This window comes from Tachyglossus aculeatus, chromosome 6 (assembly GCF_015852505.1).
Source record: "Tachyglossus aculeatus isolate mTacAcu1 chromosome 6, mTacAcu1.pri, whole genome shotgun sequence".
In the NCBI taxonomy this organism is placed as follows: domain Eukaryota; kingdom Metazoa; phylum Chordata; class Mammalia; order Monotremata; family Tachyglossidae; genus Tachyglossus; species Tachyglossus aculeatus.
In genome coordinates this window covers 15436117-15455603 of record NC_052071.1, presented here as the reverse complement: position 1 = coordinate 15455603, position 19487 = coordinate 15436117, and the positions used below count along the sequence as shown (strand labels likewise).

At 40.3% G+C, this 19487-nt stretch overlaps 1 protein-coding gene across 6 annotated transcripts in view; it reads right to left on the bottom strand.

Moving 5' to 3' along the window:
* Nucleotides 1–19487, bottom strand: part of ACSL4 (acyl-CoA synthetase long chain family member 4) — a 77555-nt gene that overhangs the window by 8649 nt on the left and 49419 nt on the right. For 2 of the 6 annotated variants that reach the window (XM_038747684.1, XM_038747685.1), the window contains exons 3-12: nucleotides 13109–13631; nucleotides 12693–12870; nucleotides 10239–10348; nucleotides 8960–9098; nucleotides 8193–8343; nucleotides 7938–8061; nucleotides 6173–6244; nucleotides 5130–5269; nucleotides 2875–3047; nucleotides 121–195 (exon numbers count right to left, since the gene is read on the bottom strand). In XM_038747684.1, the coding sequence (XP_038603612.1) occupies nucleotides 121–195; nucleotides 2875–3047; nucleotides 5130–5269; nucleotides 6173–6244; nucleotides 7938–8061; nucleotides 8193–8343; nucleotides 8960–9098; nucleotides 10239–10348; nucleotides 12693–12870; nucleotides 13109–13459 (1513 nt within the window). In that variant the 5' untranslated portion in view covers nucleotides 13460–13631. The remainder of the gene's footprint in view (nucleotides 1–120; nucleotides 196–2874; nucleotides 3048–5129; nucleotides 5270–6172; nucleotides 6245–7937; nucleotides 8062–8192; nucleotides 8344–8959; nucleotides 9099–10238; nucleotides 10349–12692; nucleotides 12871–13108; nucleotides 13632–19487) is intronic. The other 4 variants (XM_038747686.1, XM_038747687.1, XM_038747688.1 and 1 more) reach the window with 2 other exon arrangements.

The window sequence follows — 19487 nt, the reverse complement described above, 5'->3', positions numbered from 1 at the left end:
CAGAGGTAGAAAGCAGGCTATCACGGAAGATAAGGTGAATGTCAATAACGAACATAGCGATGGAACCTGAAAAGTCTGCTCAAAGCACCCAGGAAACAAAGTACTAGAAAATGATCTCACCTTCTTGCCAGTCTCTTAGTTTAATCTCACAGCATATGAGAGGGGCTCCAACTCTGCCAGTGCTATAATCGGTAACTGTAAATGGACAATTATCTGTTAATGTTTTTCAGTATATTTACAAAGAAGAGTAGATGGGTGAAAAAGGAATGCAGCTGTTTACTAAGAGGTTTAAAATACCAAGTTTCTTTAAAAATGATCATCACATCTTATAATTACTTGAAAAATTCCGATTTAATTCTAAGTGCCCCATTTGATTTTCAATACGAACTGGACTAGTAAATTTAGAATACTGACTTCAAAGACAGGGTGAATATACTTTGCTTAGTATAATCCTAGCATAATGGAAACTCTTACATCCCAGTGGAAAAACCTGTCCCATTATTCTGGGGAAATGACTGGAAAGATTTCAGCCAAAACAAGTTCTCGCCTTATGTTTATTTCCAAAAACCAAGAAGTGTAATTTAGATTAACCATTTTCCCTAGAAATGAAAGTGTTCCTACGGGTTCTACTGCCAGTAAACTCTACTGACATGAGAGAAAGAGAGACAGGGAGTGTGTGTGTGTGTGTGTGTGTGTGACATCATTGTGACATCTAAAATTGTATGTTTAATACAGGTCTGTGCAAGTATTTTTGTTTTGGAAACTGAGTTGGTTGCACCACAGTTGGTGATGAAAACAATCCATACAGGAAGTCCTTTGATTTATGACCCAATTGGTTCCTGAAAACAGCACCTTAAGTCAAAATGTTGCAAGAGGGAACCATTTTTCTTATGGGAATAACGTTATGAATGGGGGACCTTATTATTTTTAATCAAAGCTACCCAGATAGTGCACCCAATTATAGACCATAGGCCTTCATTAATTATTCATGTTGAGCGAGAGAGGTTCCATGACAGAGTAGCCCACTTTTACTTCACTGCTAGTAAAATGGACGTCAACCACCCCTCTTCTCCCAGTACTCTGACCTCTTTAAGCTTTCTGCCCCATTTCCCCACAGCTCCCCTGGGCTAAATCCCAACTGCCTGAATCCACAGAGCTACTGCTATAAAAAAAAAGCTAAGTGCTGTCAAGTTGGGAGCAGAGTACAAATTTAGAAAAGTTTTCGGTGTCATGTGTCTTACCTCGAAAGGTCTAAAGTCAAGGACTCCCTGTAATTCTCTCCTTTTTAAATCTGTGACTACAATACTGGTTAGTTTTGTAATAATATTAAACTATTCAACTAGCATTTTCATGAGAGATGGATGACTTTTCAGTTACTGATTGAGCTAGTACACTGCAAAGACTCTGATCGATGGAAACAAAGAGCTGACTTGGTTTACTTATTAAATGCTGGCCATTTTTATTGCCGCAATTTACATTTGCAGCTAGACATGCTTAGTTCATCCACAATAATATTAATAATAATAATGATGGCATTTATTAAGCACATACTATGTGCAAAGCACTGTTCTAAGCGCTGGGGAGGTTACAAGGTGATCAGGTTGTCCCACGGGGGGCTCACAGTCTTAATCCCCATTTTACAGATGAGGTAACTGAGGCCCAGAGAAGTGAAGTGACCTGCCCAAAGTCACACAGCTGACAATTGGTGGATCTGGAATTTGAATCCATGACCTCTGACTCCAAAGCATGGCTCTTTCCACTGAGCCACGCTGCTTCTCTAATGGCACGCTTTGGACTGAACGCCATTAGGGAATTAGGATTCTTCTGGCACATGTTGCCTATCTGAATAGACTCTCCCCCCTCTAGACTGTAAACTCATAGTGGGCAGGGAATGTGTCTGTTATATTGTACTTGCTGAAGCGCTTAGTACAGTGCTCTGCACACAGTAAGTGCTCAATAAATACGATTGACACTGATGCTGTGTTGGAAGTAATGGCTGGGCTTGGGTGGGCAGACCTGGCCAAGCCAGGCATATTCCAGTGTGAGAATTTCCTAATGCGGGGCTTCACTGGGAACTAATTATCCCCTCATTCTAGAACTGAGTGAACTCTTACTCCAAGGCCCTCTGATTTTCTGAGTTTACAACTAGTTAAATAAATACAATGCACATGAAAATATCTACATGAACATTGCGATCTCCAGTTAGACTCACTAAGCAAATTAAAATTCTGTACATTAAACTCCCTTCTCAGGCCCCTGGTTCCTCCCCCTCCTCCTTCCCTCACCCACAACGATCTGGCCTCCTACTTCATTAACAAAATTAAATCCATCAGGTCCGACCTCCCCAAAGTCACTCCCCACCCTTCTCCAACCCCCCGGCTCTCAACACTCTCTGCTACTCTCCCATCCTTCCCAGCAGTATCCTCAGAGGAGCTCTCCTCCCTCCTCTCAAGTGCTACTCCGGCCACCTGTGCTTCTGACCCCATTCCCTCTCATCTCATGAAATCTCTCGCTCCATCCCTTCTCCCCTCCTTAACTTCCATCTTCAACCGCTCACTCTCCACTGGTTCCTTCCCCTCTGCCTTCAAACATGCCCACGTCTCTCCCATCCTAAAAAAACCCTCTCTTGACCCTGTATATATGTTTGTACATATTTATTACTCTATTTATTTTACTTGCACATATCTATTCTATTTATTTTATTTTGTTCATATGTTTGGTTTTGTTCTCTGTCTCCCCCTTCTAGACTGTGAGCCCACTGTTGGGTAGGGACTGTCTCTATATGTTGCCAACTTGTACTTCCCAAGCGCTTAGTACAGTGCTCTGTACACGGTAAGCGCTCAATAAATACGATTGATTGAAAAACGCACTGACCTTCAGTAACTGTTCCTGCACCGCATGATTCTGTTAATCCATATCCCTGGCTAATTGGGCAGCAGAAGCAGACGTTCATAAATCTGTGGGTTTGAGGTGAAAGAGGGGCTCCTCCGGACAGCATCATACGTATGTTCCCACCTAACAATGCTTTAACCTTTTTAAATAGAAGCCTTAATAGAAATGAAAAAAAAAACATTAAAAAATAGAATACAGCTATAATGCTTGCCAACGTATATATCGTACTAGCCACCAAACCCCAATGAATACCATAACTTGGATACTTGATCCAAGGATTTCTTGACTTTGTCTCACGTGCCTAGGGCTAGCTTTTCTCTAAGTTTCTTAACAAACAGGTTTAATCCACTTAAACTTATGATTCTTAAGCCCATTTTCTGCATATGATTTTTTAAAATGTGGCCAAAGACATCTTTGCTTATTTTATTGTTTCAACAAAATTACAGCATATAGCAGAACTCAGTAATCGAGGTGAAAATATGATTCAGGTCTTCTGATAATGTTCCAGCCACCTGAGCGAAGAGCAGACAATCACCAATTCCAAAGCTCGGTATGACGGGGGACTAGATGGTCGGGTTGAGAAAAATGATTCGGCTATAGCAAAACTGATCGTGCGAGAGTCCATATTTACCTACTATTCTTTAGGAAAGGTCGTTGGGTCTCTACTAAGAAGCTGCGTCCTGTCTAACTTGCTACAAGTCACCCGATGTGGGATTGTTGCTTTTGTACCTTTGTGCCTTCTTTCAAACCTAAGCAGCAATTTACATAATATGCTACCAACATTTTTACCTATATATTATAGTACAGCTATTATCTCCTGATGCCAAGGTGAGGGGAAACCTCACACCAGGAATTGCTTAGTAATGAGCAGTTTACTGTATTTACTTGCACAATGATCCCACCCTGATTTTGGAGTACGGAAAAGTTCATTTTTTGTACTGCTTAATTGAAGGCAGTGATAGCAGCGGGCCCTCAGGGAAGAAGGAGAGTAGTTTCTTCACAACAACAAGGGTACTCAAGGGGCAGAAAAGGAGATGGGGAGGCGGTTAATTTACTACATGCCTATCCTACACAGCACTTGAGATGGTGCAGTACAGAACAGAGAAGCCGTTTCTAGTACCCTCTTGTCACCTTCCTTTTAATAATAATAATAATAATAATAGCATTTATTAAGCGCTTACTATTTGCAAAGCACTGTTCTAAGCGTCGAGCACTGTTCTAAGCGCTTCTCTACTTTTTTCTACTGCTCTCCTTATTACAGGACTTAATTCTTAGGTGGCCTGTGTAGTAGCCCCACCTCTTTTAATGTTACAAAAGTTATACCGGTGGGGGGGGGGTTATTAAGTGAATAAATTTGGTATTTTGCTTAATGCGAAATGTTTGTAAACCTCGTCTAACAGCAGGTTATTTAAATTCTTTAAAATGACCACATACAATTGCTAAAAACAAAATCATCAGAAAGCCTTCCAAGAATATCACAATAAATAGCATCAATGAAAAACATGAAATATGATGAACTGCAGATGCCTAACACCTGGGGTTCTATTTAGTGTCTCATAAAGTGATCAGCACCTATCAGATACTCAAATACTGTTGCTACTGATACTGAAATATAGGTCATCACTTACGTCGCTGCTCAGAACTTTCTCTAAAAAGACAGATCACTTATACATACTGTCTCAAAGAAACAAATTTTTTTATAGTTACTGTAAGCTGAACATTCTTTTCCATTGTCAAAATCAGCATGTAAGACACTTTTTTTTTACCTTTATAGATAAAAGTCATTTTTTCACATCCCTAAAATGCATTAATAGAATAATCTAAGGGTCTAAAACATAAAAGAGACTGTGAGCCCCAAGTGGGACAGGGACTGTGTCCAACCCGATTGGGTCGTATCCACCCCAGCGCTTAATACAGTGTCTGGCACACAGCAAGCACTTAACAAATTCTACAATTATTGTTATTATTACCAAATGAAGGTATATTTGGAGGAATGATCTTTACAACAAATTCTGTATTAATGATCTAGGATCTAGAACAATTTCCCCACCCTACGGGTCCGGGGGGACATTGGTCTTTTTAATCAAAAGACCCATGTTTCCTTTCCAGCTTGGCTACTGAATAAAAAGGGCTAGCTATTTCTACGTTGTCTAACAGAGCAGTAACTACCTATATAAGACAAGCATTAGCCTTCCGGGACTCAACCTATAAAGCAACGATAAGAATCTTGAACTTACAGATTACACAGAGGTGCATCATAACCTTTTTTGATCTGTTCCAGTTTATAGTCGTAGCCTATCTTGAACAGAGTCTTCTGAAAATAGTTCATCTCTTGGACTTTACTCATAACGGTTTTATAAATTCTGTCCATGATTTCCTATAAAAACAAAAACCCAACTGAGGACTGAAAAAGCATTTCCCTTTCTTTGTAAAGTACACATCAGCAACAAAAACAGTGACTCACATAAAGTGCCTTGAAACTCTGTATTAAGATTTAAGATTACTACCCACTGAAACCCAAGACTGCCAAATGTTATCTACAGTTCGTACAAAAATTCTGATAATGGTTTCACTCTGATGGCAGATATACTGTATGCAAAAACTAATTTTTCAAGAGACAGCTGGATAAGATCTCAAGTCAAAATTTTACCACAAGAGATCAAAACACATTTTTAAACCAACTGCAGCCTCACTCAATGATAAGTATTTAAGGAATGGAATAAATATGAAATTAAGCTTGGATGAAACGTTAAAAAGTATGGCCTACAGTGAGAAAAAACACATGCAAACTTTAGATAATTCACACTGATGAAGACAAAGGTTAGTTTTTTTCTTAAATTACCATTTTGAGCTTCCCACTATACTTTTGTTTTGTAGAGAACAGCATTTTTAGAAGGATCTTAAAGTTTTGAGAAACATTTCTCCTGGTTGAAGTCTTTCTAGAATACTTGTCATTGAATCCATCACTCTCACTGCCTGCTCTAAAATTGGGTATATAATAATATACAATAATAATAGTAGTAATAATAATTCTTCCTCTACCTTTTAGTTACTCACATTGAAGGAGAAACATTTCAGAAGCGTTCTGCTCCTTTCCAAATGTTTACCCTGTATTTTTGGGCATAAGATAATGCCTGAGAAAACGGCAAAGGAAATAAAATCCTAAATTTGTAATGAAAATGGTAGTGTTAAAACCATAGCTTATTGGGATGCTTAACTTGCAAAGAGAAATAAAAATATGAAGTATTCTTGTTGAGTCTTAATTTTATTTTATACTCACAGGTACAGCTGCCATAAGTGTAGGTTTGAGTACGCTGCAATCTCCTTTGCTTCCTTTTTTAATTTTACTGGACTAAAATGACAAAAAAAAAAAGGGCATCAAAAAAATTACTTCAGCTAATTCAGACACTGGAAAAACAGCTTTGAGAATTTTAGAATCCTTCAGTCACAACATTAACATTATCTAGAAAAGGGAGATGAGGACAAAAATTGGGGGCAAAACTGGTCATAACTTTTTATCCACCTACAGTGAAACAGAAGCAGAACAGAACAGAAGCCTAGTGGATAGAGTACGAGTTTGGAAGCAGCAGATGTGGATCCTAGTCCCAGCTCTACCACTTGTCTACTGTGTGATCTTGGGAAAGTCACTTCACTTCTCTGTGCCTCAGACATGCTATAAAATGGGGATTGACTACGAGCCTCATGTGGCTCACAGGCTATGTCCAACCTATCTTGTATCTATGCCAGCACTTAGTACAATTTTTGGCACGTAGTAAGCACTTAAATACCATTTTTTTTAAAGACTAGATAATTATCACAAAAATTTAGAGCTGTGCAAGAAAAAAAAAATAGTTCAGTGGCTTTAACAAATACTTCTTTGGGTGCACTTTATTTCAAAATGAGCTCTCTAGTGTCTCAACTCCAGTAAGGACCCTGAAACAAATCTCATCATGTGCACTTAAAAAAAAAACGTCAGTGGACAGAAGAGCGGCTTGGCACAGTAAAGTGAAGAGAAAGAAGCAGGGAGCTGGTAATGAATTGGTTGCTGATGGCTGTGAAGAGTCAATAATTTTCTCTTCTTCCCCCAAAAAGCTACCATTTTTGGAGAGGAATGGAATAAAAGGCCTTTTTGTGGCTGACTTTCAAAACTCACCCTGTGGGAAGGACAGGAGAAGACTATGACTATAGTCGGATAAAGCTATGTGGTGCCTAATGAAATATTCAAAAAACCAACGGCTTTGCAGCCATATCAAAATTGAGATGAGATTGATCACCAGGCACAGCTAATCCCAAAAAGGAATGAGCAATTATCCCCTGGGGTTTGGGTCCCACAGTTATACCTGCTTTAGACAAGCCAAATCAGACTTATAAATTGTGCATTAGAGGTTTTTTTTTTAATTAAAATGCACCTCTCATTCTCACCTTATCATTTCCCTTGGGTGAGGGAGGTGTACAGGAGGTTTAAAGTCTCAATTTGTACTTTTACACTAACAGCAGCAGTATTGAACAGTCAGATTAGTCAGTCACAAGCTAAAACCTCAGACTCATTTAGCTCTGTTTTCGGCTTTTACTTGGAAACAACAGTCAGAGAAGAAGAAAATAGCTAGACAATGTGTCAGCTTGGCCTTCCAAGAGGCGGGTAAAAAACCCCAACAACTTCCACATCATACTGGGTGCTGATCTCCACACTCTCCCTGCACTCTGTAGCATTTATGTAGATGTCTTTACACTCTGTTTTTTTTCCCCTACTTGTATTTTATTTTTGTCTGTCCTATTTTTCAATAAGCTCCTTGAGGACAAGGAACTCTATTCTCCCAGAGCTCTGCCTAGAGGAGGTGCTCAAGAAAAACTACTGATTGATTGAGGAAAAACAGCCAGATCATTTACGTGACCATTCGGGTGTCACAGAAATCATGTTACTATTGGACGATTAGGCAAAAAGTTTCAGTTGGGCTTAAAATGCCTGCTACTTCTCACTTAGATGTTATAAAAGATAACCTACACACCTCAAGATAATGCAGTCAAGTAACTGAGAAGCTTTTCACCTGGTCAGACAGGGTGAGTGGAGAAGAATATCCAATCCTACAGCCGTAAGTAAAGCACGATATTTCCGCTGTCAATTCCAGGACGTGAGCCAACGGCAAATAACCAATATACGTATCCTTTGGCCTACAGGAAAGAAGGAATGGGAATAAATTTAAAAAAAAATGTAAGAGTTACTACCATGCTTAGAGGATAGCAAACACTGGCACTGATTATCCAAATAAAGCTCTCTTTGCAGAGAGGGAGGTATCCCTTACCCCAGGCCAGGTATCCTTTCACACTGGCCTGTCATTCCAGCTATCAGATTGCAATGATGCATCATCACTCCTTTGGGGCGGCCAGTTGAGCCACTGGTATACATTACTACAGCCATGTCTGAGGGAATAGGCCTATTTGGAAGAATACTTGCTAAAAAGAAAAAAGAAAAAAAAAAACTTTAATTTGAAAGCACCGTTAGCAGTTGTAAGCTCCTCTCTAGACTATATTCTCAATGTACGCAGGGAACTCTGTAGCACTATTTTCCCCAGCACGCTATGGAACACAGTAACTGCTCAACAAATACCACTTATTGATCAACACACTGGAGGAAATGAAGACTAGCTACATCCAGCAAATACAGAATTTAAAATAAAAATGAAACACCAAACTGATGTAGCTGATAACAAAGACCTTACTTTCTCTAAAGTAATTGCTACTATTTTGCAAAAAGGAAACAGGAAAAACAAAATTTCACAGACTCGTTATGGTTGTCACATCAATTCTCTGGCAGACAGTCCGCTGTGTGACCCACTGTCTTAGATCATTAATTGTCATTACAAGTATGAATGGATCCCGACTGCTTGGGAAATATCCACAAAAGACATCCTTAATGTATTTTGTTAATGTTTTATCATCAGAGGCCAAAAATGAAAAAAAAAATAGAAAAAAAAGAGGACAAACAAGCCCCCCAATTAAACCCCACTGTTTAACTAGAACTGTGAACTACGAAAACAAATTATAAAACTAATCAAATTCTTAAATTTACAGTTTTCCGGCTGGGCTCCCAACTCCTCCACCGCTTGCATGCTATGAATCTCGAATCCTTTCGGATATTCTGATTTGTTGATAGTCTTGTTATCCACATATATGATATGCTTAACACTGCTGATCTCCAACAGTGCAGTCTATCAAAGACAAAAAAAGTCAGGCCATTATTTGGGGAGTATTATTAAGATGTTGTACACAGTCCCGTAACTGGTCTTCCGTCTCCAGTTTCCTTCCTACTGCCTCCACCCCTAGTCCAAGTTACACTCCCGCCCCCGGTTCTTGAACTGCGGACTGGATTACGTCTCCGCCATCCCTCAAAAACCTCCACTGGCTTCCCGTCTCCCTTCACATCAAGTAGAAATCCCTCATGTTTGTCTTCAAAGCTCTCCACCAACTTTTCCCATTCTATGAGTCACTTCCCTTTACCCACTCCTCCCCAGTTCACACTCTCGCTCCTCCCAAACCGACCTCCTGCTCGCAACTCTTCTGCTTCTCTCCTTACTCATGCTTTCCCCGGCCAGGACTCCCTCCCCCACAAATCCAACAGGCCACAGTCATTCACTCAATCGTATTTACTGAGTGCTTACTGTGTGGACAGCACTTTACTAATCGCTTGGGAAGTACATTACAGCAATAAAGAGAGACATCCCCTGCCCACAACGAGTTCATGGTCTCGATTCCTGGAACAGGCACCCCCACCGGCAGTTAACTTGAGAAATCCTGAGTTGCCTCACCCCAACAGCCACCTCTAGCACTTTACTAGACTAAGCCCCCTTTTCTTCAGCTCCCCCTCCCTTCCACATCACCTCGACTCGCTCCCTTTGCTCTTCCCCTGCTCCCCGCCCCACAGCACTTAGGTATCTATCTGTAATTCTACTTATTTATATTGATGCCTGTTAACTTGTATTGATGTCTGTCTCCCCCTCCTCTAGACTGTAAGCCCGTTGTGGGCAGGGATTGTCTCTCTTCATTGCTGTATTGTACTTTCCAAGCACTTAGTACAGTGCCCTGCACATAGTAAGTGCTCAATAAATACAATTGAATGAATGAATGAATGAATGCTAGATATGTATTATCTATTGTTTGTTCCATTATTTAGTCTGGTTGTTCTTAAGTCAGTAGCTTTAGTTCTGTCTCACCCAGTAAGAGCGTAAGGTCCTCGGAGCCTGTGTTGTACTTTCCAAAGTGCTGGATATAGTGCACTGCAGCCAAAGGATTCTCAACAAATACTAATACGCTGGTGTTCCTAAAAAGCAGAAACTGGATTTTAAGCTTACCTTAAGTTTACTTTCTAGAAGTTCAACGCTGGTAATTAGGTAGGATGCCTCAGATTCATTCAATCCATGGATCACTGCCTCCTCACCAAGGGTGGCATACAAAGTCACAACTATTGAGAAACAAGAAAAAAAAAATGAGTAGCACAAGCCGTCCTCCAAATTAATATACATGGCTCAGGAACCGACTGTCTTAAGGAGAAACACTGATTGACTGTAAGTCAGAAACAATTTTCTCACGGGCGTAATGTTACAAATGTGGGAATAAATTCCTGAATCAAGACTGGATTCCCTATTTTGGTCAAAATGACTCAATAAGTCAGTTCTAGATGAGTAGTACGGCTACACAACTGGATATTTATTAGGTCAGAGAGGTTCCACGATCAGGCAGTCGATTTTTACTTCAAAGTAAAATGGAAGTCTCCCTTCTCTGTGGTGATTCTGCTTGGCTAGCCTCCCCGCCCCACCAGAACCATAAGCTCATTGTGGGCAGGGAATGTGTCTGATTTTTGCTATATTGTACTGTCTCCAGTGCTTAGTACAGTGCTCTGAAAATAGTAAGCACTCAAATACGTTTGACTATCCCGTGAATCTGCTTCTCCCTGTTCCATCCCCACATTTAAAACTCTATCCCTCATTTCTCACATTAGTAACTTTTAAAAATATCTGCCCCCCCGCCAAAACCCCACAATTAGTGCTGGAGAGGAGACCAGTATTGTAAGGCTGAAATAAAAAAATACAGTAGTGTTGTAAGTGCCGTTTGGCTTAACTAGAAACATCTTACGTTGAGGTCTGCCTGTAGAGAAAACATTTATCAGGACCATAAAAGTTAGATACAGAATCTTTTAGAGGTCTTATCACTTTCTGAAGCAAAGTATGATCTGGCTTAATATCACTTCCTTCTCATTTAATTTGCATCCATAATTCCCCTACCCCCTCAAAATGTAATTTGCTTTCTTTCCAGCCATTTCCCCCAGCGCTTGGAATCGTAAAAAATTTTCCCTCCGTTTTCTCCCTACTCCACCCTATCAAAGATGCAAATATTCCATAGACCGACTGAAAAATTACCCTAGTTAGTCAAGAATATTAATTTTCATACAGCATAAAAGTTCAAGCTAACACTGACCTATTCAATACTAGATTAATAATTTGGTGCTTTAGAAATAATTTAATTATACTCTATCCCGGTCCTACCATACCGAATAACCTCTGCAGCATTTCTGTTCTGAAGAAACACATTCTTGTTAAGTTGAGGCACTTTCAATAGTCCCTTTGATTTTCAGGGTACTGGTTAGAACAACCCCATCCTCCCCCAAAAGTGAGGTGAAAATACATATTCCATCTGGGCCTGAACACATACGTTTAGTCAACAACTCAAGGCTAACTGGGCTTTCCAGAGAAAGTGGGGTCGGCCAGTAACTGAAGAGTTACAGAGAAATCAGCAGATAACAGGGATTAGAGGTAGGGCCGGGGCCCATCACCTCTAGGAGTATGGACTTTGCCAAATGCAAAATAGGCACAACTCTGGAAAAGAAAAATCCTCAAGTGCCAAGGTACTAATGTATTCCACGTTGTATCTGCCTCTTCAGCATAAGTTTGAAGGCAGAGACTTGGGCTTAGAAGTCTATTTATAACCTCTCAGTCCCTAGTCAAGTTTGTTGCACCAAGTAGGTTTGGGACAGAGATGCTTATTTCTGTGGAGGCAAATCCATTGTTTTCAACCAACTAATGGAACTGGAATCTCCTCTCTTCCCTGGTTTCTGATAAAGCCTGAGTGCTTCTAAACAGGTTTGAAATGTGCTACGAGTTTCTGAGCAGGGGCTGAAAAGGACTCACAATTTTGCCTTTATGACCTATTGGCTAATTGAAGCATACTTTCCACTCCCAAACCTCCAGTCAACTCACCCCTACCCTCCACCGGTAAAAACCTCTTTTCCCTTTGGGCAATCCTATTCACAATGAAGAGCTGGGCCCAAACTAAGCTGTTGAAGGAAGTCACACAGAAAGTCGGTCTCAATTGGGTCACTTCAAATCAATGCCAAATATTGAGCACTATGTGCAGAGCACTGTACTAAGTGCTTGAGAGAGTACCACACAACAGAATTGGCAGACATATTCCCTGCCCAACAAGCAAATGAAGTAAGAAACCACTGTAGTTTCTTGGGGAATGTTTTGTCTTATGAGTAACATGAATTCTGTTCATCGCACTCAGTCTTTGGAAAAGGACAAAAAACAATAAGCTGGGAGTTTTCCATGTTATTAACTTGTTCCAACACCTTTTTCCTGCAAGAGTTTAGATAAAAGTTCACTGCAAATCTATTAAGTGTTACTACAATTTAGAACCATTAAACTGCCACTTCCTAAAGAGTTATTAGGTTCTCTAGGGGATAAATCCAATGTTAAAAACAAGACCCCCATTGGACAGTTGATATAACTTAAAGAGCCCAAAGCACTTACGAGGAAAGTTGTATTTAAAACAGGTCTGCGCTGTGATCATCCACTCCGCCCTGGTTTCACAGAAAATAGCAATAGTGCTCTTTGGTCTCAGTCCTAATGCTGTAAGTCCACTACCAAAGTTATTCACTCTGTTGTTCACTTCAACGTAGTTCATCCATTTATAGTTTCCTAAGATCAGCTGATTTAAAAAAAGTACATTTTTGTATTGGTACAACTATTCCAACAAGCAGCCGGCATCTACATTTATATTACAAAACACAAATATTTGCCAGATATTTATTTACATGTTAGAGATATCTAATCAATTCACTATGTTCCTAGGAACAGGATTCACACCCCAAGGTGTTAACCTTTTAAACTTATCGAAATTTTGTTTTCAAGCAACGGTGCATTACAAGTGAGACAACTGGTTTTACCTTTTTAAAAACTTTTCCGTTGGGCTGCGTTTCATTCTCTTCGCTCAACAGCTCCCTGGTCCCAAGGCAATCCTTTTCCCCAAACTTGGATACTGCGTGATCGAACAGTTTGTCCAAAGTGTCGGCTCCTGGGATGTCGATGACCGCTAGAGACTCGAAGTGGGTGACTGAGCGATATGGACTTCCGGGTTGGTCCGAGATGGGCTTAGCTTTTAGTCGTTTGGCCATAGTGCTTTTCTTCTTGGCATTGGTAAGAAAATACCAGGGAATAAATACGAGGGTGCTGTATATGGATATTAACAAGTGGACAGGGAGCAAAATAATGCTAACCACATCTAGCTTGGGTTTCATAGCGGGAAGAACTGTTCAAGAAGGTCTGAAAGTTCTTGATAGTCTTTGGGTGCTTACTTTTCTCAAGGCAACAATGGAAGGAGCAACAAGAGTAGCAGGACAGCCAAGGCAGCTCAATTTTAAAGTTACAGATAAAAGTTAGTAATCTTTGGAAGCCAACAAGAGAATGCACCTGTGGGTGAAGATCACAAACCAGGCAGAAGGCAGAGAAAAAAAAAAACAACAACACACACACAAAGAAGAAAATGTTAACACATTAATAACACCATCGATATACCTAAAGTCTTACTGGCTTTATGGTAGTGTATGATTAGTCAAAGACGGTTGAAATAACTGGTCTGAAAAATGTAAAGTCTTATCCATGTTTGTGAATTGTTACAAATATTTCTGCTGAGAATGTCAACATTTGAGCTTTGTTTTTTTTCTGGGCATTTAGGACTAACAGCGTTCTTTACATTAAAATGTTCTCTGGTAACTCCATGGAGTTATAACATGATGTTGTGGACAAGGATCAGTTTCTCTCAACAGTTTAGGTGCATACAGTAATACCTTGGTATTTGTACTACTAAACAACGCTTTAAATAACCTCAGCTTTTGTCTTGGAAAAAAAAAATTCTGTGTCTGTGTGTGTGGAGAAAAGATGGGAGAAATTTCAGATACTTCAACAAACCCATATCTTTCTAGCTGAGCAGACCCTATCGTCTCAGCTCAACAGCTAAGCTTTTGATGTGAGAGGAGAAGTGACCAATCTCTAAGAATATGGTCACTTTCGGACTTTACCTATCACTACTGAACAGAAGTGGAAAAGATATTTATCTTTTGGAGTCCACAGATTGAGGACTAGGAAGAAGTTGCCACTGCTTCTCAACAAATCCTCTAATCTATCGAAAAGTGATTTCCATGACTTTCGGAAGGGACTAAATTCCTCTCTAAAATAATTCTTTCCTCAGCTGACATCTGAGAGGCACAGGTAGTACTCTGCTGGTGGTACTGCAAGCCTGTCTCTTTCACATCTGCAGAAAACCATCATGCCACACTACCTTCAACACTTTCATTCCTCCCAAGCACAACCAGTTTCACAAGGGAAACCTGCTTCACTGTTACTTAATTCTGGGACACACAGAAATCTAACACCTGTGATACTTCATGAGCGTGATAGGTAAGTACATTTTTAAGCTGCTCACAAAAGAGTGCCCAGAACATCTAAAGATACCCTCGTATCCCTGTGCGGCAAAATTGGTTTGATGATGACCTTTATTTTCTCATGTTATATAATGAACAGTGAACCCCAATTATTTTACACTGGTTCTTTTTACATTGATTGGCTCGGTCTCTTTTCATTTAGAAACTAATCTGTTTACTCTGTGAAACTGGGTTCACTTTACAAAATTTGTTTTTGCATAATCACCCTGGAGACTTATGCGGTGTAAATTAAGCTAGGGTGTTACGAGCTGAACAGTCCTTTGAACACAGTGTCTTCAAAATACCTTATCAAGGTGGGGAGAAAGTGAGAAGTATTTCACAGCCTAACACACTGAAAACCCTACCCTGCCCCCCAAAACCCCAAGGGATTACATGGTTTACATGGATTACATTACATAGACCATGTCTAGTTCTCATGCGTGCATTCTCTCTCAGAGCTTAGTACAGTGCTCTGCACACAGTAAGTGCTTACTATATACTACTCCAGCTGTGAACTGACCTTTTATGTACCTTGCTTTGCACACTTATGCAATCTTGCTTCTAGCTTCTTTCATATTAATAAGCGACTCACTTTCTGTATGGAGTCAAACTTTCTCTTTCAGTGGTTTCACTGTACAGGGATTTATCTTACATTGTGATCTCCGAATGCATTTCCATGCATGCAAAGGAACAGCTGCATAGCTCCCTGAATACATTAATGTTTCAATACTTGGACAGTTTTTTGTCTGGCATTCATTAATCATATGCTCCACTCCGCAAGGAAATCTGATAAATTTGATGTTTCATTCCACTTACTTTGGGTTCTTTGAGAACTTTAGGCAAGAAATCCCAAGAAAGCTCTTTGGCTAGAAAACAGGCCATATTTTCAAGCCCCTATCTTTCCTTGTTCTTTTGATAGAGCTTCATTTATTAGTAACTCATAGGCACGAGTCATTCAAACAGAGGCATTCAGTTCTGCCAGAACACGTGTTTTCCCTATGAGTTTTGGACAGAACCTGTGAGCAAAATCTGAGAATGTTTTTTCTGACTGTGCATCTGTCTAGATGTGGGGCGAAGGTGTAATGGAAGAAATGGTGGTGCGTATTCACACTGTTGAATTTGGGATGAGTATCTCAACGGGAGTTGACCTGAACACGGGGATCTGCAAGAATGCAACCCCATTAGAGGAGAAATGAGTATATACGCTTTTCTAGAAGACTAAAGAGCTGTCAGAGAAACAGACGTAGGATGCCCATTAAATCAAGCATGCCAAGGGTCACTGGTGGCTAAACACAGAATTCAGATCAGGCATTTTCAATTCTCCCTCATTCAAGTAATATGTGGAACTCCAATTTGGTGGGACTCAACAGACTCTATCCCTGTACTGGTAATTGATATTTTTCAAAGATCGACAGATAGGCTGTGGGTGACTATACCCTGTCAGATACCCCATGCGGTTCATTTTAAAAACTTCAGGCCACTGATATACGGAGCATTCTTTTTGCTTCAGCCCAATGACTTCACGTGCTGACACACTTGTAGTTGCTCAACACACGACGTACAACAGGATAAACAACCTATTGTTCTCAGAGTAAGTTCCGAAAGCAAGAAGGTTACACAAGCTGCGCTTCGCAAGTTTTTCTAGACTAAGTAGGTGTGACTAAAGATACTCTGGATGCATGTTTGTGTACTGGTAATCTCTTCTTCATCTTGAGACCTATCCCAAAGTAGGGTCTCGTTTAAAAAAAATGGAAGAGAACCCTAAATGTTGTCAAATTCAACGTATTTTTCAGTAGTTAAATTTGTCTTTTGCTTTGACTTGGAGGTAAAGCAGATTCATTTGATATTTCATTCCAGTTACTTCAAGCACTCCTGCCGAACCAGTTTAGGTTACACACAAAACAGAAGCATTAGTATTACAATTCAGCTCCAATACACAAAAATTATAGGCACAACAAATGGTTAAAAACAGGAAATTCTATTCCTCTTTGCATGCAACACCAACACTACACACAAGAGAAAATGAATGGAGTTGGGTTAGTGTAAAGCCTTTTTAAGAACAAGCTTAGCTCCTCTTCCCCCACTCCCTCGGCAAAATAAGGAAACAAAAAAATGGACATGCCTCCTACACCTTGAGACACTTATCAGTAACAAGCCAAGTGTAATTCATTTGTCCTAAACGTTACAAGCCCTGGTGTCATAATTAGTTTAGCAATTGGCGGGGGGGGGTCTTGGACATCAGTTTTGACAGTGTTCCCTGTCTTCCCACATCCCCATATCCTTAGCTTTCCATCATCCCAAATGGGCGGAATGGTGGGATTTAGACTACGGGGAAATCATGGGGTCTTCTCTCCAGCGGCCCCCCAAGACGGCTGACCTGGTCCAGCCCCGTTACTGACGCTATGTTGGGAACCCCGAACACAGAAAGAACCAGGTTTCAAATAGCCAAGAGCCATGAATGCTAAGCTTTAGGAGGAAATAACCTCTCAATGTCAAATTATTTCATAAGGCCATTTTAACTTCAAACTTGAGGCAAATTAGTTTGTGCCTAAAGGTCCGTGACTGGTGCTTGTTTGGCATTAAAATCCGAGGAAGGTTGTTATAAAATATTCTGAGATTACATAGATGAGAATGGTGGTTGTTGAGAGCTTGAGAATATCACATTTTGAAGCAGTCACTGCAACACCAAGAGCTCTGCAAAGGGGTGGGGTGCTTTTTAAAAACACATTTATTTCACTTGAGTATATTAATAAGATTTCAACAGATATTGCACCATAGGGGAGGCAGATCAAATATACTATTAAACAGAAATGCTACCTTTTTGTGGACGAGGATAACATAAGCGGTTAGTACAGTGCTCTGCACACAGTAAGTGCTCAATAAATATGATTGAATGAATTACCTATTTAGAACTAATAATATGAGTATTTGTTAAGGACTTACTATGTGCCAAGCACTGTACTAAGCACCGGGATAGATACTAGATAATTAGGATGGATACAGTCCCTGTCACCCATGGGGTTCACAGTTTAAGTGGGAGGAAAAATGTATGCTGCATTTTAAATAGACAGACTTAATAATAATGATGGCATTTATTAAGCACTTACTACGTGCAAAGCACTGTTCTAAGCGCTGGGAAGGTTACAAGGTGATCAGGTTGTCCCTCGTGGGGCTTCTTTGTTAATATCAAAGTTAATACAGTAAAGCATACTTTATCAGAAGACAATAAGCTTAACAAAGCTATTAGCAGACATTTGTAACTAACTGTAAAAGTTACATAACTCATCGATTCTCATTTATTGCTACCTCTCCCAAGATTGTGACTAACTCGGAATGTATTTTTTCTCCAAGAGGAAAGATTTGATTTCTACAGATAAGAAAAAAGCTCTCGAGATCCTGCACTCCCTCCCTTTAACTCACAGCATATCCATTTTTAACTCAGGACAAAACAAAAAACAAAAAACGGGAGAATACAATTTGGACTCCCAAGCTGGGAATCTATTCAATACTCGAAACCCATCCCTCGCGCCTTCGGATTTTACATAAAAAGCGCCACACCCTTGTAATAAAGCTTAAACCTCGCCTTGGCAGCATAAACCTAGCTCATTTAGGTCATCCCACCTGTAGAGATGATAGCGTCTGCACTTGCCATCTTCCAAATTTCCTTCCAGCTATTCCCAAGAACGAAAGCGCTCCAAAAGCCATGCTGATAAGTGACTTAAGTGAGTCCGCTCCCAGGACTTCTCCTGAGACTTTCCCCAGAATGCAACAGCTAATTTTTTTTTTTTCCTAGGTCGGAGTGGCATAATTGGGAACCTGCCTATAGATGAGTGACAGTAAATGTTGCAGCCTACACACTTCACATAGACTGTATCCATCGTGGCTTTGGCAAGACAGAGAGTAGCTCTCCACTGTTACAGGTGTGGTTGACAAGACTGGATGCTGCACAAGGGTCACATGAGAAGTAATCAGCTGTACCTGGGGTATGTATGTGTGTGTTCGGGGGGCACGTGGGGAGGGTGTCTCTTCATGAATCTTCCGTGATTTTAAAGTTGCCCTTTGGAATTCTTCCTTCAGAACCACCACTCTGGGGGAAATCTTGGTTTGTCCCTCCTGTTGGTTTTAAGCTGCTTGGGAGGAGGGTTTGAGTCTTTTAGTTCGGCTGTGCTCTCCCAATCAATCATATTTAATGAGCGCTTACTGTGTGCAGAGCACCGTACTAAGCGCTTGGGAAGTACAAGTAGGCAACACATAGAGATGGTCCCTACCCGACAGTGGGCTCACAGTCTAGAAGGGGGAGAGAAGCAATCAGTACACTGCTCTGCACAATGTAGGTGTTCGATCCAGTCCACTGATTGACCCGGTTGGTAAAATCTTCAAGAAAAACTAAAGAATGTGGAAAAAAAAAAAATCCACTGGGAAAGTCAAGTTCATGGTGTGAGGCCATCAAGTATGGGGAGGTGGAAATGTGGTGTCTAAAAAGTAGTGCAACACTCTGGTCACCTCTCTGCTCCACCACCACTGACCGAGTCTTAGCGTCACTGCTTCCGGGGCTGATTTATTATTGTTATATTGTACTTTCCCAAGCGCTTTGCTTATTTATTTGCTTATTTATTAATAAGCAAATTTATTATTTAAGCAAATTTATTATTTGCTTATTTATTTGCTTATTTATGAGTAAGCACTCATAAATACCACTGAATAATAATAATGGTATTTGTTAAGCGCTTATTATGTGCCAAGCACTGTTCTAAGCGCTGGATGAATGAATGAATCAACATGGTCAAGGGCTGAGCCACTCAGAGGAATAGGACCCCCTGGAGCTCGGGGTAATTGTCCCCAGTTG